Source organism: Danio rerio, chromosome 12 (assembly GCF_052040795.2).
Source record: "Danio rerio strain M-AB ecotype USA chromosome 12, GRCz13ab, whole genome shotgun sequence".
Lineage (NCBI taxonomy): Eukaryota > Metazoa > Chordata > Actinopteri > Cypriniformes > Danionidae > Danio > Danio rerio.
In genome coordinates this window covers 41485136-41511822 of record NC_141032.1, presented here as the reverse complement: position 1 = coordinate 41511822, position 26687 = coordinate 41485136, and the positions used below count along the sequence as shown (strand labels likewise).

General features: G+C 36.2%; 2 protein-coding genes and 1 long non-coding RNA gene across 9 annotated transcripts in view; 1 reads left to right on the top strand and 2 right to left on the bottom strand.

Moving 5' to 3' along the window:
• Window positions 1-5882, bottom strand: part of si:ch73-181m17.1 — a 36432-nt gene extending 30550 nt beyond the window's left edge. For 3 of the 5 annotated variants that reach the window (XR_015504480.1, XM_087276855.1, XM_087276856.1), the window contains exons 1-2: window positions 5778-5864; window positions 2557-2639 (exon numbers count right to left, since the gene is read on the bottom strand). Coding sequence is in view for 2 of the 5 variants with exons in the window: in XM_087276855.1 (XP_087132981.1) it covers window positions 2557-2605 (49 nt within the window). In the remaining 3 variants the exon portion in view is untranslated. Of the gene's footprint in view, window positions 1-2556; window positions 2640-5777 lie in introns of all 5 variants that reach the window. The other 2 variants (XM_087276857.1, XM_087276858.1) reach the window with 1 other exon arrangement.
• On the top strand, window positions 4606-26641 carry LOC147834546 (uncharacterized). Of its 2 annotated transcripts, none has more exons than XR_015504481.1 (3): window positions 4606-4704; window positions 4940-4972; window positions 14505-19405. It is a non-coding gene; the product is annotated as an uncharacterized LOC147834546 (long non-coding RNA). The 2 variants fall into 2 exon arrangements; XR_015504482.1 differs by lacking the exon at window positions 4606-4704 and adding an exon at window positions 24678-26641 and having other exon boundaries at window positions 4839-4972; window positions 14505-14690.
• The window catches only part of si:ch211-39f2.3, a 47118-nt gene continuing 35700 nt past the window's right edge, over window positions 15270-26687 (bottom strand). The window contains exons 47-62 of one of the 2 annotated variants that reach the window (XM_087276848.1): window positions 26057-26640; window positions 25385-25949; window positions 24702-25306; window positions 23015-23570; window positions 22720-22916; window positions 22429-22564; window positions 22150-22197; window positions 21910-21957; window positions 21110-21157; window positions 20788-20916; window positions 20496-20680; window positions 20230-20384; window positions 18778-19023; window positions 18040-18202; window positions 15812-15914; window positions 15270-15615 (exon numbers count right to left, since the gene is read on the bottom strand). In XM_087276848.1, the coding sequence (XP_087132974.1) occupies window positions 15515-15615; window positions 15812-15914; window positions 18040-18202; window positions 18778-19023; window positions 20230-20384; window positions 20496-20680; window positions 20788-20916; window positions 21110-21157; window positions 21910-21957; window positions 22150-22197; window positions 22429-22564; window positions 22720-22916; window positions 23015-23570; window positions 24702-25306; window positions 25385-25949; window positions 26057-26640 (3869 nt within the window). In that variant the 3' untranslated portion in view covers window positions 15270-15514. The remainder of the gene's footprint in view (window positions 15616-15811; window positions 15915-18039; window positions 18203-18777; window positions 19024-20229; window positions 20385-20495; window positions 20681-20787; window positions 20917-21109; window positions 21158-21909; window positions 21958-22149; window positions 22198-22428; window positions 22565-22719; window positions 22917-23014; window positions 23571-24701; window positions 25307-25384; window positions 25950-26056; window positions 26641-26687) is intronic. The other variant, XM_087276849.1, reaches the window with a different exon arrangement.

Genomic DNA, 26687 nt, shown 5'->3' with positions numbered 1-26687 from the left:
AATAAAACAAATAAGACTTTTTCCAGAAGAAAAAATATTATCAGACATTCTGTGAAAATGTCCTTGCCCTGTTGAACATCATTTGGAAAATATATTTTAAAAAAAGAAAATAATAATAATAATTCTGACTTCAACGGTATGCGTAAACCTCTACAGTGGTGAGTGGAAACTACAACAAATGTCATGTTTGTTGTCCAAGCAGCAAGGAAGAAGTTTTTTGAGTTTATATTGCTTGACAAAAGATGTGCAGAACAGATTATGCATGTCAGAGATACAGTAAGCATGTCAAAAATACATATGCACACACACCAATATAATTTTAGCATTTAAATTGTATAAAAATATACATATAACAATGCTACATAAAACGTTTAAATGAAGTTAAATGCACAACTGAAAAATGAAAACAGCTGTGATTTTTGATGCTAATGTTTTGAAATTCTCTATGAAACATTTTTTTATTTAACATGACGAGTCGAGGTCTGGTCCAGATGCAGCCAACACACAAGCCGACAACACAGTTGATTTTCATTGGTGCTGGTTCTTTGGCATCGACTTGGTGTGTCCTCCAATAGTATCTGGATACAGCCTTGATGATGCAAGCTGAGACTGCATATCTCAGTGATGCAATGTCAGACACAATGCACTCAATAGAGCTAGCGACGTCACTGTGAGGGGTAGGGTTATGCCGAGTTCAGACTGCATGATTTTCAAAATAGTCGTGTCACAGATGTTTTCACACTGCATGACTATCTGGGCTAGCGTTTCATCGCTGCTTTGTTTACACTGCAAGATGGTTCGGCGACATGGACATTCATATTGCATGACTTTACTATAGGGAGAATCGCCGACAACTTCGTCCAAACTACGTCTCACAGCCAAAAACATGTAGTATATCTTTTGTTATTAACTACATAATGAGAAAGGAGCCTTTAATGGGGTAGAACATGTACATGTTTGCTCACCTGGGTTTAAAGGGAATTAGCCATTTCTCCTTAACGTTGATAATAAACTAATTTCTTTCTGTATGAAACGTCAAACAGACACGGTTGCTCCTGAGTCCTGTCAAACCTCCACTAGTTTTCCCTCCATTTCGTGGGTCCAAATAAACCGAAAAAGAGCGCTTTTAACTTCTCCCCCAGCCTCCCGCTGGCCTGCAGCAGGTATACACACACGCACTAGTGAAAGCTGCTCTCTCATTAGCTGTAGGCGATGGCTGATGTTATTTTCAGTCAAAACTCAATTCACACGGCATGATTTGAATCGCCGACAGCTCCAGATATTTAGCATGCCAAATATCTCGCAGGCCTCGGCGACTCATCGGCGATTCTCTCAGATCGCGTCTTTGATCGTTCATACTGTGTGATTGTCACTCACGTGCACGAGCAGCGATTTGCCTGTGATTTCAGGCATTTGTCGGCGATTTCTCAAAACCTGTTGGCGAGCCAAAATCGGGGCTAAAATCACGCAGTCTGAACTAGGCATTAGGTGAGCACATTAAAAAGCATTGTATTTAGTTCACATTACACTGTACCAGGTCTGCATCCAGACCCATCTCATGTCCTGGTCTTAAGGCCTAAACTATGTCTGGTTTAAGTTGGTTAAACATGGCTTTTTTATTTGGTCTCAAACTTTTTGCTCCATGAAGGGCACTGTTTAAAAATAAATGTTACCACATATTTGAAGAATAAACAATTACATTTGCACTTAAAAGCATTATGTGACACTACAACAGCAGTATTTGCAACTATCGAGAGTTTAGTCTTCTGCCATGGCAATTGCTGAGGAATGATGCGGGAGGTGTGATATAAAGAGCATACAGAAAGTCAGCTATCAGTGGTTTAACATTTTCAATTTCAACATTTTTTCTCCTGATTCATTCCTATGAAATGTGTAGGAAATTATAGCACTTTTAGTTAATTTACTTAACCCAATCCAGACTCCCTAAATGAAGTGTATTGCATGTTTACATTATACAAATTTTATACAAAAAATTACAAAAATTAAAATAAAAGTACCAGAAAGGTAATTTTAATTGTCTAGACCAGTGGTCACCAAACTTGTTCATGAAGGGCCGGTGTCCTGCAGATTTTAGCTCCAACACTGATCAAACACACCTAAACAAGCTAATCAAGGTCTTACTAGGTATACTTGAACCATCCAGGCAGGTGTGTTGAGGCAAGATAGAGCTAAACCCTGCAGGGACACCGGCCCTCCAGGACCAGGATTGGTGACCCCTGGTTTAGACAAATAAATGCAATATTGACAGAAGCGATTAAAAAGATAGTAATTTTGTTACTGAAAGATACCAATCTTTTAGTTTAAATAGTAATTGCTGGAAACAAATGCCAGACATAATTCTGGTTTCTACAGATCATTCTAGAACAGATGAATAAATATTTTGGGTGATGCAATATCTTTAAAACTTAAAAAAGGTTTCACATTTATAATTTTTTTGTCAAATTGACAGAATTGCTAAACATAATCAATTGGAACACATGTTTTACATTGTTAATGAATGATTTCTTTTTAATGACATTTTAATGAAACTCTTACCATTAACCAACAGGAGTAATAACACGCACAACGAGATTGGAAACCTCATTGTGGGAGACTGCTCCTGGAGACGTCAGAGTGATCTGTAAAAATGAACACAAAATATATAGACAAATGCATTAATGGTCAAGTAAGATTTATTTAATTATTCATTCATTCATTCATTTTCTTTTTGGCTTAGTCCCTTAGGCTCGAACTAGTAACCTTCTTGCTGTGAGGTGATCGTGCTACCCACTGCGCCACCCAAGGTTTATTTATTTATTTTTAAATAATTCCATGCAAAGTCAACCATTACGTGAAAAAAGCTAAAACTTTCCTAGGTTTTTCGTATAGGCTTGTATTTTACAGTGTAAAAATATTCAAAAATGTCTCTGTAAATGTTTTCAAACATTATATTTGATTAAAAAAAAGTCACACAAGTGCCAAATTCACATTTGCCACAACCATAACAGAGAGGTTTCATATCTTCATAATTGCTAACATGTAAAACAAAATCAATCATGTTTGATTTATATAGTCAATTTTTATCCTTTTGGTAAGCCTTGTTTCTTTCGGGCTGGGCAGTTTAAATCACATTTCTGCAAAGTATGTGGTTTACTGATAACTTGCAGACTTTTCTGGTCACATCCATAATGCATGTTTATTTTCCTCATTTAAAATCTAAAAAAAATGTTTACTGATTGGTATTTTTCTGATCCCATAACTGTGGTTAGATATTTTAAAAAATATATTGTGCCAGTTGAAGTCAGAATTATTAACCACCCTGAATTATTAGACTGTTTGTTTATTTTGGTAACACTTTATAATAGCTACACACTATGAGACATTTATTAAGTATTATCATATAGTGAATTAATAATTTGCTAAGCATTGTATATATTAGTAAGCAGTTTATAACTACAGCTACAAATGCTCTATTCTTGACTTATAAACAGATGTGTAATGTGCCTAATGGTTATGTTTTTATACTTTGTTAATGATTTATTTTTCATGACTAAATTAAATAATGCATTATTTACAAACCATTTGTTTTTATGTGTAGTTGATGGTTTTTAAGATCATTCAGAATGAGTCAGTAAATTATTAATAATTGTAATAAAATCTATTTTATTATTCAGGCATATGCAATGGTTACTATGTATGTTAATAAATGCTTCATTAACTCAACTTCATACAGTTTATGACCTCTAAAATGAGAATTTATGCTTTATAAATCCCTTATAAATGACAACTAAAGGCTTAGTATTAAATGAACAATAATCTTTGCAATCCTATCTAAAAAATAAAATGACTGTACAATCACTGTAAAAATTGGATAAAACAACAATGTAATAATTTAACATTCTATTATGATACGACATTGTAATGTCATTTAGCGCCGTTTAAACTATACAGTAATTTTGTTTAGAGAATGTTGCAAAGATTTATTTTTCAATTGATACAGATTCATTTGTGTATCTTCAAATGAATAGAAAAGACTAATGTCGTCTATGTCCTTTTTTCCTGTTTAGAAATTAACTGACCCTTATAAAGCATAAATATAAAGCATTGAATATAAAGATTTATAAAGCATAAATAATCCTAACTTTAGATTAGGTCACAAAAGTGAATGAAATTGAGTTAATAAAGGTTCAAATGACATATTAACATAAAAATTAACTATTAGTATATGCCTAAATAATAAGATATATAAATGTTAATTTAACTTCCCTCAAATAACTGATTTGTAAATTATGCAATACTTAATTTATGAATTAAAAAATAATACTCTAAATAAAACTCTATCATTAAGCACATTACACAATTGCTTATAAGTCAAGAATACAGCATTGGTAGCGGTAGTCATAAACTGCTTACTAACGTTTATTCATGTAGAGTTAATGCTTAACAAATAATGGATTTAATATTTGCTAATGCTTAAAAATTTTTCATAGTGTGTAGTTTTGAACGGCTTGCTTGTGCAGGCCCTTTAAGACACTTTTGCACATTGCCCCTTTAAGAGCCTTTGGTGCATTGCCCATGAGTTTTTTCGTATTTCCGCTTTCTTACAGACGTTTTGGCCCCAACTGCCTTCCATACCGGTACTCTTCTGCGTGACGCAGCAGAAATGAAAGAAAGTGGAGACGGCGAACCGATCAAAGCGAGAGGGTGCTCGCTGCAGAGCCATTTGAGGAGAGGTGAGCTCCAGAGAGGGGGAGCATGAGCTGTCGCTCCTCCTCCTGTAAGCTGTTTTAATGCGTACAACAACCCCACCCCTAACCCTACCCCCAGTGACATCACTCGTAGAAGAAGTGCAAAAAAGGTGGAGCTCAAGCTTAAGCTCCCCCTCTCTGGAGCTCACCTCTCCTCAAATGGCTCTGCAGCGAGCACCACTTGATCAAAGCTGGATTAATAATGTGTGCGTTCCTGTTCTAAAGTGAGTAATCAATTCCCATAATATTCATCAGAAACAGTTTATGGATCACTCTATGAGTGAGTAATCAATTGCCTTAATATTCATCAGAAACAGTTTATGGATCACTCTATGCCTTTAATGAATGAAGTTATGAGTATTTAGCACACCTGCTTAACTAGTGATCGTTTATGACGTCTGTAATGACGTGCGCTGTCAGATAACGGGCTTAATCCTACTCCCAATCATTCTGTATTTATTTTAGATTGTTTAGTGTTTAATCCAATACCTGAAATGTAAATTAGTGTTAGGTCACCTGTATCATTATAATTAAGAAAGTGTAAAGGCTTCAGCCACCATTGTTACTGATATTACAATTATTGTACATTGTTATAGGGATATTTCTATACGTCATGTTATTTGACATTATTGTATCTGTAACTTGAATTACTTACATATTGCTATTTTAATTTTTAGATTGTAGAACCACATACATTCCCCATGATCATCATTATTCATTACTCCAGTAAAGTTTAAGAAGAAGACAGACAGACTGTGTCTGACTGGATTCTTGGGTTCTAACCAACAAAAAAGCTGCTACTACTTTATCTAAAAATGAACTCTAAACATGTATAAAGCATGACCATGTAAAAAGCAATACAAAGAGCATTTTCTTTGTTGTTATTCTAGATAAAATGAGCTAATAATAATAATAATAAATTATATTATTATTATTATTATTATTATTATTTATTTATAAAAAATACATAATAAAAACATTTTAAAGAATAAAGTATAGTCAGATGAGATGAACGAGTAGTAACTTCACCTGAGTTGCTGCTGCAGAGTAAATCAGAATGACTCTCTTTTCATTAGTTCAACCAGAACACAGTGAAGCTGAACTGCTCGTTTAATGAGTGTTATTGATAAATGTGGGTGGGCCATTATGAGAAACCATTCTTAACAATGACTTTGAACCAGTTTTTCCATTAGATGAATCCATGGCATGCTGTGTGTTTACTTGACTTTTAATGCTTTTACTTCCTTGACTTTTTAAAATCTAATTGTGTGCAAACCTTTACTGTCCACACTGTTAACCCTTACTTTAGATTATGCAGTAAATAACTGTAAAATAGCCAGTGTTTTGCTGTAATAAAAGGAAACAGTATTTTACTGTAAAAGGAGCAGGATTTGTATGAAATTTTGTAGTGCAAAGAATAAATTACAGTAATTTACTTTATGTACCCATTACAGATAGTTACTGTAATAATAATTGGTAAATTACTGCTCAACCATTATTACCCCATGTACTCTGATGCTTTATGTTGCTATATATATATATATATATATATATATATATATATATATATATATATATATATATATATATATATATATATATATATATATAGTTCAGTTTTGGTATGTGTATGGTCAGTTTTGAGGAGAAAGTGAGACAATGCATTAATGATAAGCTAAATTTCTCTGCAGCCATCTTTGTGTTTTCTTTGGTTCCTTTTATGTTTTTAACATTGAGTATCAGGAGTCAACCAATGTCAATGTCACAGAGCTAATTAAAAAGTAAAGATATCGACGAGATGCATTTAAAGGCAAAAATATTCACACAGAGCAACCAAATTATCACAATCATTTTTATAACTTTGTTTACTTTTCTATAATTAATCTAATTTGCCTAATTTAGCCTATAGTTAAGCTTTTAAATTGCACTTTAAGCTAAATTTTAGTATTTTGCTAAATAACTAGTAAAAATGTGTTATTTAAAAAATATCTTAAACAGCACATACATACATTTTTGCAGAGACTCAATTAATTTGTCTGGAAAACTTCAAATGAAGTAGGTAAAAGTGGCATTAACAATATAGTATAAAGGCTTTCCTAAATAAATGTATTAATCAGGTTATTTTATTTATTTATTTATTTTTATTACTACAGGTTTGGAACAACATGTGGATCAGATTATTTATTATTATTTTTTTTATTTATTTATTTATTTGCTTTGGATGAAGTTTTTATATTTTTATTGTTTTTATTCAATGATATGTGCATGATTGTGATAAATGTAGGCAGTTTCTTTGAAAATATGCTATGTACCAGGGATATCAAACTCCTGAAGGGCCGCAGCCCAGCAGAATTTAGTTCCAGCTCTGCTTCAGCACACTACCTTTAGATTTAGTTTGATCAGGTGTGTTTAATTAGTATAACTGCACTGTTACTCTGTAGATTGTGCAGTAAATAACTGTAAAAAAAACAATGATTTAGGCATCACCACACACTCCCACAGGCTGTCCGTCTAATTCTAAACACAAAGTTGTTAGAAAGTTTTCAGAAAATGCCGGCCCTTTAAGGGAGCCAGGTGTTTGATTTGTTTACTGCTGATTGTGCTCTCTGCTATGTCCATCAATTGAGATGTAGAGTCTGATATGTTTTAGGCTTTAAATAAGAATCTACAATGAGTAAGTAAAATGTGTTCAAATGTTTTTGAGGGTTTCTAAAATAAGGCTGTGTTTAAAGTTATACTGTTGTTATCTTGAACTGTGTACTTGAAAGCTATATTGTTAGCTAGTTAGCCTCTCCTCATATAACTTCTTACATTACTTTTGTTTAAGTACAGTATATGTATTTATTGGATATTGCATACTGCCATAATGTACAGATGCTAACAGTTGTTTGTATCTTTCTGGCAACTAAGCCAAAATCAAATTCCATCATCTCAGTAAGGTAACATGTGCACATCATCACAGGGAATCACAAAAACATGATACACATAGCCATCCACACACAAAAGCTCCACTGTCCGGTCCCAGGTTGTGAGTTTGTTGCTAAGTATTTTTCAGAGCTGTGTTTCCATCTATGAATTTATATTAGAAGCAATAGAAAAGTTTGTTGTCATGAGATAATTATAACAATAAAATATTGGATCCTTTGGTTTTTCAGTGTTGCCAACTTTATTTTTGTTTTCTACAATTATTTTAAACTTTTTATTGAGAGTTGACGCAGTTTTTAATTATTTAAAACTTCAAAATTTAAAATAATTATTTTGTGTTTTTTGCTGTTCAGTTTTTATTTATTTATTTTTTTTTTTGCATGGTCAGCATTGAGGAGAAAGTAACACATTTCACTGCAGCACTTTGTGTGTGTGTGTTTATTGGATATGTGATTGTGATAAATGTTGGCAGTTGCTTTAAAAGTATTGCTAATACCAGGGGTTCTCAATCCTGTTCCTGGAGATCTACCTTCCTGCAGATTTCAGTTGCTATCCATATAAAACACACCTGAACCAATTAATTAGGACCTGAACACCACGTGATAATTACAGGCAGGTGTGTTTGATATGGGTAGCAACTGAAATCTGCAGAACAGAGTTTAGTACCCACCCTACTTCAACATTACCTGTAGAATTCTAACAAGCCTTAATTAGTTTGATCAGGTGTGTTTAATTAGAGTTACAGCTTAAAGTCCCGGTCACACTGCACTTTTCTCCCTATAGACTTCCATTCATACACATGTGAGTACTGCAGACCTGGAATGATTGCTCATGCGACAAATTTCATAATTTGCAGCATTGGAAAGTTCAAGCTTGGAGAAAGCTGAATGCGAAATCACATCATGTGATTGCTTGAGACCAATCAAAGATCAAAACATTACCTCTCTGGCTTGCTTTTTCAATCTCTAATTATTTTGTTTAATTCCACTACTCGCTTTGTTTATTTTCGCAGTGCAGTATGACAGAATTTTGCATGCTCAAACATTAGTGTGACCGCAGTCTTACTGTACAGACCTGTAATATGCAAGACAATATTTATATCTGCTGATTTCTTAATTTTGTTAAACATTTTCTGTTATTTATTTGTTTAAAACAATAAAATAAATTTGTCTGAAAAAATGTTATGCCTTCTATTATTAAATAACAGCTAAGAATACTGATTCATTTTAGTAACACTACAATAACTATATATGACATACTATTAATGTGTATGCAGTATAGTGCTGTGATTTGTAACACTACAGTACAGTAATTAACTGTGCACCGTTTCCAGTTAGTTACCACTGCTGCTCTATTACAGTAATTAACTGGCAACACTGTTGCCAGCTACTCACTGTATCGGTTCAGTTACAGTAAATAACTGGCAACACTGTTGCCAGCCACTCACTGTAATGGTTTAGTTACAGTAGAATACTGGCAACGCTGTTGCCAGCCACTTACTGTAATGGTTCAGTTACGGTAATTAACTGGCAACACTGTTGCCAGTTACTTACTGTAACCAAACTTTTACAGTGAGTAGCTGGCAACAGTGTTGCCAGTATTCTACTGTAAAAAACCCCGGTAAGGTCTAACAGTGCATCTAGTAGTTAAATTTTATAGTTATTTTGTCATCTGACAACAGTCTGCTGTAATAAAGCATACTGTTTTACAATTATTTTTTATTTGAACCTTTTTTTTTTTTTTTTTTTCAAAAAAAGGCAAATAATACTGTACAAGCACACACATTGAGACACCATCCTTGTATTACAGTGTATCTTTAGATCATCTTTAACCAACTCACCTATAGAGATGTCTTTTGAATGTCGGGGAAACCAGAACACCGAGAGGAAACCCACAAGAACACAGGGAGAACATGCAAACTAGAATTACATGTGAATGTTCAAATAATAATTAGCATAGAAGCAGTAGTTTACTTCCTGTACTGTGAGAATAGTATGGTAAATTACATATCCACATGTAAATTGTAAGTCATTGTAGACTGGCAACTTTTTGTTTAAAGCAAATTTTTCTATATTTCATACTGTATATGGTGAGTAAATGAAGTCACAAGACAAAAAAAGGGGTTTGTTTCACACAGAACTGAAAATTCTGTCTTCATTTACTCTCACCTCACTTGTTCCAAACCTGTTTGTCTTTCCTTCTTTTGTTGAACACAAAAGAAGATAATCTGAAGAAAGCTGAAAACGTGTAACCAATGATATCTATAGTGTTTGTTTATCCTACTATGGAATTAAAAGGTTACAGCTCTCTTCAAAATATCTTCTTTTATGTTCAACAATAGAAAGAAATTCACTTCCAATTATAATTGTTCAAACTGCTTATTTAAAATGAGCTGAAACAACAGTTGTTGAGACTTGCATTTTAAAACTTAAACATGATTTCAAAAGTTCACACTTCGCTGATTATAAAGCATGTTGGGCATGCTGTCCCGGGAGAGAGCCCTGATCTCATAATAGAGCTGCACAATTTTTTTTACGTCTCGGTAACCTTAAAAAATCTGTCTATGAAAACAGCCCTGCTGATTGCATTGGCATCGTTCAAGAAAGTTGGGGATATGGAGGCATTCTTGGTCAGCGAATCGTGCCTGAAATTTCCTGGCTATGTGCCCAAGGTTTCTACCGCTGCATTTCAAAATCAGGTGGTGAACCTAAAACCTCTGCCTTCAGAAGAGGCAGACCCAGCTTATTTCTTGCTTTGTCCCAATCGTGCTTTGTGCCTTTACGTGGAACGAACACAAAACTTATGATCTTGTGAACAGCTCTTTATCTGTTATGGTGATCGGCAGAAGGGAAGTGCCATATCAAAACAGAGGTTGGCCCACTGGATAGTTGGTGCCACCGCCCTGGCTTGTCAATGCCAGGGTGAGTCACTGTAGAACACTAGAAGTGTTGCCTCCTTCTGGCGTTAGCACGTGACGCCTCTCTCACAGATATCTGCAGTGCTGTGGGTTGGGTGACACCTAACACATTTGTGTGACTTTATAATCTTCGAGTAGAGCCTGTTTCCTCTCGATTATTGGGTAACCCTGGTCAATCGTGTGAAAATTAAGCTTGGTGTCAACAACACTTGCAGTGCACAAACAATGTCCATAAAGTCACAGATGATATTAGTGTGGAGGAAACTGACTGGCCTGCACAAAGTCCTGACCTTAACCCAACTGAACATGAGAACAGGCACTGTGAGGCCTTCTCATTCAACCTAAGAGCTTGACCTAACAAAAGTGCTTCTAGACCACTGGTCAACAATTCCCACAAACACATTCATAAACCATGTTTAAAGAGTTGAAGCTCTTTTAAATTACCTTAGATTCAACCTTATTTTTATTATTTTTATTTATTTCCACAGCGCTTGTCAAAGCAGCTTACACATTACATATGTACAAGGCAACAAAAAGCAGTTTAGCTATAACCAGGAGTCCAATAGCTGCAAGTGCAGGATATATAGTGTTGAAAATAATTATTAAACACCATTTTTCTTAGAAGTCATATTGCTAAAGGTGCTGTTGATTTGAAATGCTCATGTTGGTAACAACACATGCAACGAAACTAATAAGAAAACTAAGAAAGAAAATCTAGCTGTGGAATGGCCCAGTCAATCACCTGATTTGAATCCAAAAGAAAATTTAAAATGCAGACCAGGGCTGCGCCCAAAATTGCTTAATACTCAGTAGGTACTGCATTTGAATTTAAACATGCTACTCGGTCATGAAAAAACTATGTTCTATAAAGTATGAATGGTACTCGGATGTGCTACATCAGCCATTTTTTTGTAATCATCACGTGACCTATCTGCGTCAGTTGCGTCACTTCACTCCTATTCATGAATTCTCTCGTGGTGCATCATGGGATCGCGTAGTGTCCATTCAGTGCGCACTTTAGAATCTTGGCAAAAGTAGTAGATCATCCGGGTACTTCTCACATACTGTTTTGCAAATTCTATAAATTCAGACATAGTACTCGGCTTGCATACTGTGTTTAACACACTACAGTATGGAAGTATGCAATTTCGAATGCAACCCAGATTTTAAAGGGTCCTTTAGAATTTTTTATTTATTTATTTATTTTTTTTTTGAGAAAAATGGTGACGTGGTCAGGTCAATACTTATTTCCTCCACTATTTTTGTTTTACGTGCAATTATAAAAATCTATGGATACTATTTACAGATGGATGTAGTATGCAGATAATATACAGTAATGACACAAATCTGACAAACCCAATTTAACAGATAGTTTTCCTTGACATTGGGGGTGAGCTATCACAAATATTTCAGCCCAAAACAGAATAAAATCACTACATATTTATTAAGATATTCATGTTTTTACATTTTACAGAACAAAACAAAAGGAGAATTAAGACCCTCACTTGAAGAGAGAAGAATTAGGATTGTTCATGGCCCTTGGCTTCAATCCCAAGGCAAACTGACCGCTGTCAGCAAACAAACTTCTTCAAAAAATCTGCTTGTTCAGCTACACATTCACACTAGATCGGAAAATCCAGCATAACAACAGGGAATCATCCAGATCCTGACATGTGCCTTGATCAGCAGGATCGTCCTTTCTGCTGAAACACTGCAAATAAAGGGGAGACTGTGATGCACTTGCAAACTCTAAGCAGCAAAACAGTTTTATTATAAGCCAGCTTGAACTACAGTAGCACTATTATCTGTTTAAATAGCATTTAATCATGGACCCCCAAAGAAATAAAGAAATGATTAGTATTTAGGTCAGTATAGCTTTTGTTTTGTGGCTCTGTGCAAACAAAAAGCTCACATCAGACCTGTTCTGTGAGACTATTTTACAGTAAATGCATTGATGCGTACTTCCTGGTAAAAAAAGTACAGGGTTACACAAGTACTTTACGCAAGTCAACAAGTTTAACAATAGACTCTTGGTCAAACCATGTTATTACCCATCTGTTAAATCAAAGTCATAGAAGTTTTCATTCAAATATTAAAAAATGTGCATGAAATATGAAGTTTATAGCATAATATAATAACTTAGAAATATAGCAAATGTTTTCCCAGAGATGGGTTGCAGCTGGAAGGGCATCCGCTGCGTAAAAACATGCTAGATAAGTTGGCGGTTCATTCCGCAGTGGCAACCCCAGATTAATAAAGGGACAAATCCGACAAGAAAATGAATAAATGAATAAAAAATATAGCAAATGTATTAATGTACTCCTAAGTGGAACAGCAACCATGTGCAAATGCCCGGATGAACAATGTTCAACAAGACCAACCACAATGCAGAATGAAAATATTAGTAACGCATCACTGCAAGCTCCAAGGTAGATTTCCAGTCATGTCTTTCTTTGAAAACAAAAGAAAAAAACTAAACAAAACAGTACACCTAATGGCCTATTACACGTAGCACATTTAACAATACATCAGAGACCTAGAATGTACGGAATGAAGATCACATGACTTACTTGAAAACGAAGCATTACAGACTTTTCCTGTTCAACTGGGAGCACAGAGGTGTTGTGTCAACCGGAAATATGAGGATCTCATGTTTAACCATGAGACAGGAAAATGCTTTGACTTGTTTCAACTGAAAAAACAAACAAACAAACCCAAAACATAAAATAAAAAGACTTTTTTACTCAAAAGGTGGCATTTTTCTCCCCATGCCACTTCTTCACACAAACCTTTAGTTGTGTTATACTAGTTGCTGGAGTCCATTATGTCAGTAGTAATGATGCTTTTAATTATGTTTGCATTAATTAACAATTAACTTATGTTCAATAACATAAGATATATTATTTTAGTTCAAACTAGTTCCACAAAAAAAAAAACGGTTTCATGTGTCACATTAGTTGATGAGCTTTCATTAACAAGAAATAACATGAAAACATTAATGAAGCAAAAGAATGTAAAGATGTTTATAATGTTAATCATGGTTCAAAACTGTTAAACATTAAGCTGCATCATTTCCAACAGATAATAATATAAAATCTGCATATCAGAATGATTTTGGAAGGATTGTGCGACATTGACTATAACTTTAACAACACAAATATACTAATAGAATTTAAAACTTATGTAAATGTAAATGTTTTTATTGAACTGACCAAATTATCCCAATTGGTCCAAAAAATGCAACCTTGTTGAATATTACAGGTTTTATGAATAATACATGGTCTGCACATTTACCAACAATATCTAGTCAAAATCATTTTGATAACTGGTGCAAACTACATGAAGTGAAACCTCACCTTACCGGTTTTTGCCTCATATGGCGTGAGAGTCAGTGGCATTCAAGTCATTCACACTAACACTGTGCTTCAGCTGGAGATTGACTCAGCAATCAGTTATCATAAAAAATATCATCATAACAAATATTGAAAAAATACTACAGAATAGCTGAGGTCAGAATAAAAAAACCTAGAGACATCCCTGGTCACCACTTCAGCTTCAATCCTTGATGGATGAGGACCATCAAGCCACAGACTGCGCTCTGCATTACAGATGAATTCACTAACACAGCTCTCTGGCAACCGGATGTCCAGTCACTCTTGGAGAAAAAGTCTTCATAAATGTCTGATCCACTATCATTTGTGGCTCTCTGGGGATGATCCAAAGCTTTATAGTTATAACACGGATCTGCACTGATGTTGTTGAAAGCAACTATTCAAAATAAAAATAAAAAAAGGTTATAGTTCTTCATTGAGACATGATCATTATAACTGTTTCTGAAGCACCCAGTTATCATTTTTATATGTGTCATGTGTCACTAAGAACTTGACTTAGTCTCTATACCACTTGTCTTGCAGAGGAAGCGCACCAGCGACTGCACTTTCTGAGAAGGTTAAGAAAAGCTCACCTCACCCCATCAATCCTCACAACTTTTTACAGAGGAGCTGTTGAGAGTGTCCCACAATTGGCATCTCCTTTTGGTATGGGAACAGCAGTGTATCAGATAAGAACATCATTAAGAAGATAATAAAGTGAGCTGAAAGGTCAGTTGGAGTCAAAATTACATCTATTGAGGAACTGTACCAACAACGTTTGTCTTGGGCAAATAGCATTTTAAGGGATCCAACATAATATTTTAATAGATATTTTTTTTCAAAACACAAGCACATTCAGATTAAAGTGCAATTCAATGGCTTAATTAGGATAATCAGGCAAGTCATTGTATAACAGTAGTTTCTTCTGCAGACAATCGAAAAATATATTGCTTAAGGGGGCTAATGATATTGACCTTAAAATAGGTTTCAAAATATTTAAACCTGCTTTTATTCTAGCCAAAATAAAGCATATAAGCCTTTCTCCAGAAGAAAAAATATTAAAGGAAATAAAGTGAAAAATTCCTTGCTCTGTTAAACATATAAAAAATTATCACAAGAGGGTGAATAATTTTAACTTCAACTGTAATTGTTTTGAATAATTGTGATTACATTTTAGCCAAAATAATCATAATTATGACTTTTCCCATAATCGAGCAGCCCTAAAAAGTACATATCTCTATTTCACTAATATATGTACTACAGAAGAAAAATGCAACAAAAGAGCTTTGACCAATAAATACTTCACCATTTTTGTGTGATTTGCATAATCTCATTATTTATTGCTTTATTGTACATAGACTTACAGAATCAGGACAATCTGATAGATACAATTTTGTAAATGTAAAAATCTTTTAATTAACTGATCATTTTCTTGATAAACACCCAAAAGTCCTATATAAAAAGTATGTAATGGTGTGGAATTAGTGCAACATTCATTAAGAAAGAGATAAAAAGTTTAGATTAAACATGTAAAGTTCCTTAGTGGAAATATTCTAGAAGAATATCAGCAAACACATCAGAGAAATAAGCAATACAGTAAGAGAAACACTCAGATACGGAGCTCTGGCTAGCACTTGGCGTGGCACCAGCAAATCTGTGAAAAGATATAACACAGCAGTCATATAATGATATATTTATATTATATTTAAGCTAATATTTAATTTAATACCACTAAGTTGTAAGTTTTGACTCCTTGTATCATTGACACTGTATTCATGATTAATCTACAACACTGTACCTAATTTGATATTGCTTAATTCAAATAAACTTTATCTTGTTTTATAAGTCACCTTTGTCATTTTCAGACCACGTAAATGGACCCAGTGATATGTGAGCACTGTCATGAATATCCGCAGATCTTTCTTCTCTCCTGTGGTGTTCAGAGTCACAGTTCTAAATACAACAACAAAAACAAAGACAGACAAGTTGTGTGAGTTGGTTATTATTACAGAGATATCTCAAACAAGATGTCAAGGTTTTGCTGATCGGCGAGGTTTCATCAACCCCTACTGGTAGACTTTGAAACAAACAAACAAACAAACAAAAACATACAACTGAAAGGTTAACAGCACGCTTTAATGAATGAATATGTGTGTTTCATTCAGGGTCAACATCAACATGGGCATATGGCAAAAAGTACACCAAAATGAACAAAAAGCTCTACCAATATAAGATAAGAAAGCAAAAATGGCCATGTACAATTAAACAAAGCTTATATGTCTTTATGAATGTTGCAAAGGGATTTGTGGCTTTATATTTAATTTACACTTTATGATCAAGTTTTTCTCGTGCTCTTAGGATGGTCTGTGTCAGTGGCATTAAGACACCACTCAAAAAGCTGCTGTCTTGTATACTTTGTGCTAAATCTAGTTACTTAGTCCACACACTTACAAACTCTCATGAATACATAAAAAACAACTAAATGCATAAAAAGATTTATTTAACACTTTATTAACATGCCTGCTCTAGATCAACATCTTGGACTAATACAAAAACATTTTTAGTTTAGTTCCTGCTCTGTCTCTTTGTTGTGTTAGAGATAGCAAGGAAGATTTGCTTATTACTCCATTGCCGAATAATATCAGTTTCAGGGTTAACTCCCTTCTCTTTTAGTTGCAGCCGAATGAACGAGGACACATGTAACTTGGCCCAAACATTTATCACTCTCCGTGTGGTGCAACAAAATCAATCACCAAAAAGGGAACATCGCTGAAAACAGTCTCATTGCGAAAAAAAATGCTCCTCTTTTCTGCGACTCCCTTACACATACACACAAACACACCAAACTGCAGCCCCTGCACACATGCTAAACAACAACTTGGGCTGTTTGTAATCTAATTTGTTTATTTGTTATTATCAGCGTGTTGCTTGCCATGTGTTGATGATGTAAGATTTTATTTAGTTTGATCGGAATATTCATATTGATTATAACGAGCGCGCGATGATCTGACAGCTTTCACAGATCAACGGGGGAAAGCCTAGTAGGTGCGCCGGTCACTGAATCCAGCACAGGGGCTCTCAACCGCACATTTTGTCTTTATATTATCCTTTGCATTTGTCATAAAGTCATCTGAGCTCAATAATCAGGTGTTGAATCAAAATCTGACTCCGATGGCAAATCTGTGCTCGCAGTTGAGTGAAACTCACAGCGGTTTATCATAAATTCCCACGATTGACAGCAAGAACGAGCACAGAAGCATTGTCTGATTGACAAGCTGCAGCTACATGTGTTCAAAAAAATCTAAAACATCAAAAAGGATGAATTTATGCTGTATTTTCAAAAGTAATACAATCTGTATTTAGCCTTTCGCTTGTACGGTGGCCTTGAACTGTCAAAACACCTCTAAAAAAGGCTTTTTTAGGCATGACATATTTGCACATATGTACATTACTGTAACCCATTTTATTCAAGAACATTTGAGCTGGCTTCAGTCCTTAGCTCTTTCATTTTCATTTTATTTAAAATATATTTAACTTGCTTGTTAATTTAATCCCATTTTGCTATTTAACCTATTATTTTTATGCAACAGTCAAGTTGCATGTGAATTTGCTATGAAGAAAAGGAAATAATGAACATTTTGCATGCTGTTTTATGTGAAATCGGGAATATAGGTCTATAATATCACCTTGCAATTTTGAAATTATAGCTTTTGTGCTTTGAGTATAGACTACTCAGTTCATAAGAACAGTTCAATCTTTTATGAAGTTAGCTGTATAAAAATATAACATTTTGAAATATTTATAATTATCGGCCTATATATATCAGCTATCAGCCCCCAAGAAGAATTATCGGTTATCCGTATGGTCCAAAAAAATCCATATCGGTGCATTCCTAGTTTACAGTATTCTGATTGACTGAAGTATTCTGGTACATTTGGGCTTTTAACGTAAAAAGTCGACAACATAAACACAAGTAAACAAGTAATCATGTAAAAAAAATTACTTATTTAATGAAAAAAAATGTCTTGTTAATCAATACCAGGCACATTCACTAAAACAGTTCATAACTTAAACTCACCACTGAGCAGTGATTGTCTGTCAGAAGGCAAAGGTGAATAGCGCAGTGCAGGTAAACCTTTGTGGAGTTTGCAGTGAAGATAAACATCTCAAATGAGAAACGGCTGACCGTGGTATTGCCATTCTGCACCAGCTCCACTGTATCGTCATTTGGATTGGGACACCTGAGCATTTTACAGCAGAATTGGATAGATAAAGTAAAGATTAGGTTTTTCTGTTTTAAGTTTAAATGATGATGACTATTATATAATCAGTAGTTAAACTCAAGTCATTCTAGATGTAACTAATGGTATTCCATTCTTTGACACGTCAGTGTAAAAAAGAAATAAAAACTTTAACAGTAACACTTTACAATAACAGTGCATGAATTACTATGTACTAATATGTAAACTAAATGTTACTTTGTTATAAAATAGATGAATTAATTACATATGTGTTAATTAATGTACTGTAGAAATCTGGTTTTAGCTAAATGAAACAAACATGAACACATGACCTATTAATGTATCCTTATGTCATCACTTTACTTAGAGGGGCGCATCATGAACTTCTATGTTAATGTGCCCCTCCAAGTAAAGTGATGATTAATTAACAAATGTGTACCAACAAGTAACTAAGGTAGCCATTATTCACACATAAAGTTAGTTTTTACATTATGTTTATTTCAAAATGAATGTTTAAATTTACATTTTAGAACATCTTTATTCATATACTGCGAAATGTTACCACATTAACTCGCCTGTCAACGATGAGGTCCCAGCGGACAGAATCGTGAGGATCGTTCACAGGTGTAGCCCAGCATGTGTCGATCACTGAGGCAAACTGATTGTCGTCAACTCCATCAACGCGAACCTCCACAAAAATGCGTTTGCTCACCTCCGCAGCCACGCTACCAGTGAAGGGGTGCATGAATTCTGCATCCTGGTATGGAATCATTCGGACCCGATATGTACCTTGACCAACAGGAAGGGTCTTATGCACAGTGCTGTTGGCGATAAAACACAAGATGTACGCAAGCTACAAATTAGGACAATCCTGAAGATTAATATGTGAAATAATAAATCACACTCCAATAAAATACTGGGTTGAGACAGTCTGGTTTAATAATCATTTAAAATCAGTCTTGATTGAGAAAGTGGATTTTGACACCATTTTGCCAGTCTATGTTTGTGTCACTCATTATACGTTCAGTTGTTTATCAACATAAACATATAATTAGCCAATCACATTAGAGCAACTTAATATGTACGCATGCAGACGAGGTCCATGGTCAAGATGATCTACTGAAGGTCAAATGAAGCATCAGAATGAAGAAGAAGAATAATAAATTAACTTTAAAATATGTTAAGTTTTTATCTTTTTGCAAATTTGGAAATTTGGAAATTTAGTTGCTTTTGCATCAAGTTATTAGAGCAGCTGACTGTGGTATTAGTAAACTAGTAACCAATAGTAAACAAGGCAAGCTTAATGGAGATGACTGATTAGTCAAGTGGTTGTTATGTTCGAGTTTATTCTGCAAATGCATTTCCATAACACAGAGTAGAGAATTTCATAAATTACTAATCTGCAGTTTTGGTGGAGGATGCATGGCATTTGTTTACTGACACTTTTGATTAATCAGCAATAAGGTAGGAAGATTTCAAATATTATAGAATAGGGGATTGTCTTTGAAGTAGTGGTTAGTAATAAAACATGTTGGGATGAAAGACATCAGTGGATTCACCAAATTAGTGGTTAGTTTTTGTGGAATCCCGTTGAATAGATTGTGTTTTTTTTATGGTATACTAGTAACGATACAGATATAAATAACTGTATTTAAAAAATGTACCTACTCCACCTAGAGTTGTTACTCAGTTGACGGGTATGTAAGAGGCTTTGATTTCATATTTATAGAGTTTACAGAGATTGGTCCAAAAAACAACAACAAAAATCCAGTGAGGTCTGCAGAAGAGCATTTCTGAACCGGTAACACACAAAACCTTGATAAGAATAAACTGCAGCAACAAAACAGCACAACTGTGACACTTTTGTCAGCTGAGAACAGTTAACCGAAGCTACAGTTTATAGGTTCACCAGCATCGGACAACATCAGATTGGGAAAAGGTTGTATGTGTGTGATGATTTTTAAAATTTGCTTAAACATTTATGATGGTAACGGAGTTGTTTTAACCCTTAAGTGAATGTGTCCCACCTCTCAAGAGGGTTGATGTCCATGGAGAGTGTTTGTGTTTGCAAATAAACACAGCTGAAAGAAAGCTTCAGGGCTTTTGCTCTGCTAACGAGAAGTCCAGTTGTGTTTGGTTCTCCCACAATAAAGTTCTCATAGATGATGTGCGTGCCATTGGCCTGTAGGGACACATTAATTGAACATATGTAACTGCAGAGACTTTGTAATGAATTATGAAAAGAATTAAAAAGCATTCGTTGTTGAGTTCTATTATCCATTATGAATCCTACCGTTAGACTTGTGCCACAGACATGTTCATTGTTGTCAAAGTAAAACTCCACTTGGCCATCTCGGACTTTTCCTTTGCAGTTGTGGTTATTAAGATGCAAGATGTCAGAAGGAAAACCAGCATCAAAGAGCTGACAGCGAGACAGAGATATGGAGCCATGGCTGTTTTCACAGGTTTCAGTGAAGTCTGAGAGAGAACACATCCAAGAGAATGTCAGCGATGAACAGAAACCAAAATATAACCTAGAGTGTATATGTACTGTATTTGAAATGTTTTTGTGGAATGAGTCTGACCAAAGGAGTCTGCTGCTGAAGGATGAGATCTGTGATGGTTCTTCTTGCAGGAACAGCCATAAACACCATGTTTCTTTTCACAATGTTCATTCTCAGTGCAGTTAAACTCAGAACAGTGATCTTCTTCAGCTAAAGAAGGAACAAAATGATGAATGACAAACTTTTACAAAATTTACAAAAACATTTTTAGATTGTTAATTGCCAAATCAGAATAAATGCCTATATAAGCAAAAACAGCTGTTTTTTTTTTTCTATTGCGTGATAACTTAAGCCAACCATTTTTTAGAAAAATCATATCAAAACCAAAAGCATTTGAAAATACCTTCAGGAAGGTTTGATCTAGTGGTGGTCAGGTATGTGGTGCTATCATCTGTAAAGAATAAACATAAATTATACTTGCGTTTCATTAAACACAACATCTGACAATGTTTACATGTATATATATATGAAGAGTTCATCCTATGCTTGTTTGTTTTGGTTTGTTTTCTAAGTTCATTGCTGTAGCCATTTCTTTATTTTATTATTATTATTATGTTTGGATTAAATAGGTTGATTGGATTATTATTAAGCCTATATTTAATATTTACTGTATTCAAGTTTGAGCATTTGCTCTTTTTATACTATTTATGTTGGAGGGTTTGCTTTATTGTTTTTAATTTTGTAAATGAAGAATTTTATTCTATCGAAATCAGGATTTAAGGCACCAGGTAGTAGGTGGGGGAGCAAGGGAAGAGGAAACAATTTTCAGACCGTGAGTTTGTATGTGTGGACGGGTGCTACTGATGAGTAATGGATCTATTTTACTGATTTGATGGCACAAGATGTGATAAAAAAATAAATTATGAGAAAAGGTTTCAGACCAGACTCACGTGTCATTGTTTACCCTTACTAAAATAGCGGTTAAAATGCAATCGTCTGATTGTGAATCACCTAATTTCTATTATCATGGGGTGTGTACTTTAGCTTTGCACCTGGCTTTTATAAGTGGTTGTATTGAGAAAGTGTACATAATAGGGATAGATGGTTCCAGTAGATGCAATAACTAAAAATAAATAAGGAAAAATCTTAACATTGAATAAATTATGATTCAACGTGTTTTATTCCTCAAATTGTATAAAATACCTGAGGGAAGGCTTGTGGTGGTGGTGGTCATGTCTGTTGTGCTCTCTTCTGCCAAGCAAAAAAAAGTTAATATTTTTACCATGTTACTTTTCAAATCTGAATACACAATACACGCCTATATTAGGCAACAGTAATTGTCCTCTATATATATATATATATATTTTTTTTTTTTTTTTTTTTTTTTTTTCATATATATTGTGTTGTAAACATTTGAGACAAATCATAAGTATATGAAAATACCTGCAGGAAGGTTTTCTGTAGTGGTGGTCAGGTATGTGGTGCTATCATCTGTAAAGAATGAATGAATGTGAAAAACTAAATTTTACTCATGTTTCATTAAACAGAACCTCTGACTGACATGCTTACAGAGTGCACTACAAGTTATTAACGTTGTGTCTATTTTGTCTCCAGAAAAGGAATTCATAACATTATATCCTTGCCACTTAAAGGCAAACATTTTCATAAACATGATGCAAATTAGAAAAGTTGGTATAAAGCATTTAATAGATGTGTACTTACCAAAGCAGCCACGGTGTCCATTTCTGACTGTACACTCCATATTTGCTGAGCAGAAGTAAGCAGAGCATCGCAGATCATTTGGTGCAAAACAGTCACAGACTTGGGAACATTCTAGATCCCAGAACTGCTCGCCAACCTATGAAATCAAATCACAAAATCATAACTTTACATTTGCAGTATACAAGATTTGAGTTTATTTGAGGAGTTGTTTTAGGAGTAATGAATTAAATAACATTGAAAATCCTGATATTTAGGAGATAACTTTGTCAAAACGTTTGTATTAATCCTCACGTTAATGTAGAATCCATCATACAAGCAGCCGCATCGCTCCACTGATACACACTGTCCTCCGCTCCTGACCAATCCATCATCACAGAAACATCCCTCTGAGCATGTGTGATCACAACTAGCATCAATGCTGCTGGCACATGTATGACCACAGTCTGTTCCGCACAACTCATAGTGACTGTTATTTGAGCAGGACATGGCTGGGAATGTAAAAAACATGCTTTAATATCAAGCATATCATAAATATAAACCATTTGTTCACAAAATAAGATAAATAGCAGACAATGATCTTGCTCACCACAGGATGCACTTTCTCTCCATGGGTAGATGACTGCATTGTTAGCCTGACAGGCACTAGCGTAGGTTTGGATCGAGCGACACAGGACATTATTACGGTTTCCAGACAGGCACACATCAAACACACAGTCATCGAAGTAGGCTTGAGGGTCTACAGAAACATGGCAGAAGCTAAATGGGCCGTCACTGGACCTGATGATTTCACACAGTGAACGGGCAGTTGTCTGATCTTGGCACAACGGGCAATTGTTTCCACAGCCATCATTGCATGACAGGCCATCTTCAATCTTCCAACTTTCCCCAAACTGTTCTGCTGAACGCACCAGATCACCTGAAGGAGTCATGAAGTCATCGCTGCTCTGGCCGTTAAAGTTTCCACACAGGCCACATGTAACACCGCTGTACTCTGCTGGTATGATGATGTTCAGTGTCCAGGAGCCTCCATAACTCACAATGAATCCAAAGTCAGTAGATACATATATGTACTGTCCGCTGGAGTAGACAGATACACCTCCAGAATCAAGCAGAATGGGGAGGTTTCTGGTCTCTCCATCAACCTGATTCAACAGAGAATAATGTCAATAAACAGATTTAAATAAGGCACTAAACTATTAAGTTCATTTCTGGACATGGGACAGCCCTGCTGAAAAATCTAGCCTAAACCAGCCTAGGCTGGTTGGCTGGTTTTAGCTGGTCAACCAGGCTGGTTTTGGAGGGGTTTTGGCCACTTCCAGGCTGGTTTTCAGCCATTTCCAGCCTGGTCTTAGCTGGTCAGGCTGGGAGATGACCAGCTAAAACCAGCTTGACCAGCCTAGCCAAGCTGGGAGTCCAGCCAAAACCAGCTATATCCAGCTTAAACCAGGCTGGTCAAGCTGGTTTTAGCTGGATTTGGCTGGTCATTTTCCAGCCTGACCAGCTAAGACCAGGCTGGAAATAGCTGGAAACCAGCCTGGAAAGGGCCAAAACCCCTCTAAAACCAGCCTGGTCGACCAGCTAAAACCAGCCAACCAGCCTAGGCTGGTTTAAGCTGGATTTTTCAGCAGGGAGAGCAGGGGTAACCAATCTCAGTTTAGTAGGGCCGGTTTCCCTGCAGGGTTTAGCTCTAACTTGCCTCAACACACCTGCCTTGGTGTTTCAAGTATACCTAGTAAGAGCTTGATTAGCTTGTTCAGGTGTGTTTGATCAAGGTTGGAGCTAAAATCTGCAGGACACCGGCCCTCCAGGAACAAGTTTGGTGACCCCTGGGCTAGAGAGTAATACCAGAGTAAAATTGCTCTAAAGCAGGGGTGCCCAATATTGTTCTTGGTGATCTACCTTTCTGCAGAGTTCAGCTGCAACATTGATCAAACACACCTGTTGTTATTAACCAAGTGCTTAGTTGTTTTTGATCAGGACTGGAGATGAACTCTCCAGGAACAGGCTTGGGCACTCCTGCTCTAAAGTATTGTATGTTGTAGATCAGTTATTCTGAAGCATGTTCCTGGAGAACGACCAGTTCTGCACATTTTCCAACTCATTCAGATCATTGGCTCATTAGTACAGAGCCTGCAAGACCTGAAAGGGGTTTGATGGACAAAGTAGACATCCAAAATATGCAGTGCTGGTTGTCCTCCAGGAATGTGGTTGAAATCCATGTCTCATTAACTTTTTCTTTTTACTTTCAGGCTACTCAAGTACCGTTTGATTACCTCAACAGCAGAATGACCGTTCATATCCTGTGACATGTGCACCAAATGCCCAGAGACGTTGACAAAAACTTCCACTGTAATAGCCACTGTGAGTCCATGCCATGGTTCATTCCTTGCATCCACCTGGAAATGCGGAAGACCAATGGTGTCATTGCAAACTGTGGCTAGCACATAGCGGCATGTGCCCTGGAAGTCAAAGAATGTTCCATCAAAAGACTTGTAATGAGGATCTCCGGAAGCAGAGCAACGTGCTTGTGGACGAGGATGGCAGCCATATTCGCCATCCGACACATGGCAGACTTCCTCTTGCCTGCAAGATGAGGGTGTGCAGTGGACATTTCCAGTAATTCCATCACAAGTGCAATAGAACTGGCACTCTTCACCATGCCAGAAACTCTGTTCAGCCTGATAATACTTCCCAGAGTAGTGACAACCACAACCCATGGGGGGCACACAGTGATCTCCATTCAACACATTTCCATCATTACACTGACAACCCTCCTGGCACTGCAAGCTGCACTGGAATGGGAATGAGAGGCTGGGGCAGGATGCAGGGCAGGAGGTGCCACATACTTCATAATGGCTATTTTGTGGACAGGTGGGTTCTGGAATAAAAAACAAAAAATTTCATTAGTTACGTGAATGCAAGTTTTAGGTTTGCACATTCAAAACAAGATGCTTACCACAGTTGGTGACATTTCTCCAGTCTTCTACTACAATCCCATTCTGTTGGCAAAGCAGTGTGTAACCTCGCAGAGCCTCACATAGAGCCTCTTTGGCACCTTGTGTTTGCTCCAGCAACTGAACACAATCAGCAATTCGCTGTTGAGGATCAAAAGTCCTGCTGCACTCAGCGAATGGTCCATCAAGCATAGCCATGATACCACACTGTTGACTGAACTGGCTCCTGCTCTGAAACTGTCCTGGCACCCAGCTGTCAAATGGCTCCTCGCAGTGGGCTGACAGGGATCCATCACGCCAACTGCCCGCAAACAGTTGAGTGTCGTTTAAAAGGACGCCATCTGGTGTGTAAAACTCATCGGCAATTTCTCCATTTAGGTTTCCACAAAGTCCTCCAAGTGTGCCATTGTAGGTGCTTGGCGCTGTGATGCGGACAATGTGTGGCCAGTCGGCTCTCACTGTCACCCCAAAGTTTGTTTCCAAAACAAAACCCCTCACACTGCTGTGATAGATGCGGATTTGACCAGAGCCAACACTGACAGGTAGACCAACCATCTGTCCATCCACCTGAAGAGACAAAGTATAAAGAAACTTTTTCATGTTGCAGACAGATTGACACATAATGCAACAATGCTCTCATACTCATAGATTTACATGTCAATACGTTGCATTACCTTTACATTGCTTCCCTCTCCCATTTCAATGGAGACCTGGATTCCTCCTGCCTCGAACTTCAGAAATCTGGCAAAATCTTGAAGACCTCTGGGTATTTTCTCTACAGTCAATACAAAGTGTGGCAGAGAGGACGGCCCCATCACCCTAGCTAGGGTTAGTCCACATGCTCCAGCGTATCTGAAAATTTGTCCATCAAAGGTGTGATATGACCCTAGATCTTCAACTGAGCAGGTAGCATAACCAATAGGTCTGCAGCCTCTGACACCATTATGGACCTCACACACCTCTCCTGGACCACACTGATACTGATAGCAGATCATTGACATGCTGCTACACACACACTGTCTTCCACAGTCACCGTCCAACACTACCGATTGCCCTTCAGTGTAATAAAAGCCCTCAAACGTACAACCACAGTTTGCTTGAGGCACGCACACTCCAGCACTGAGAATGTACCCATAATCACACATACAACTTTCCTGATTTGGCAAAGGGCAGTTCATTGGGGCAGATGGATTACTACATGTTGCTGGGCAGCCTGTTCCTTGAGGCTCAAAATGACTGTGTTCAGGGCACTGAATTTCTGGAAATGAAAAAAGAAAATAAAGAATATGCATCAATTCCTGTAAT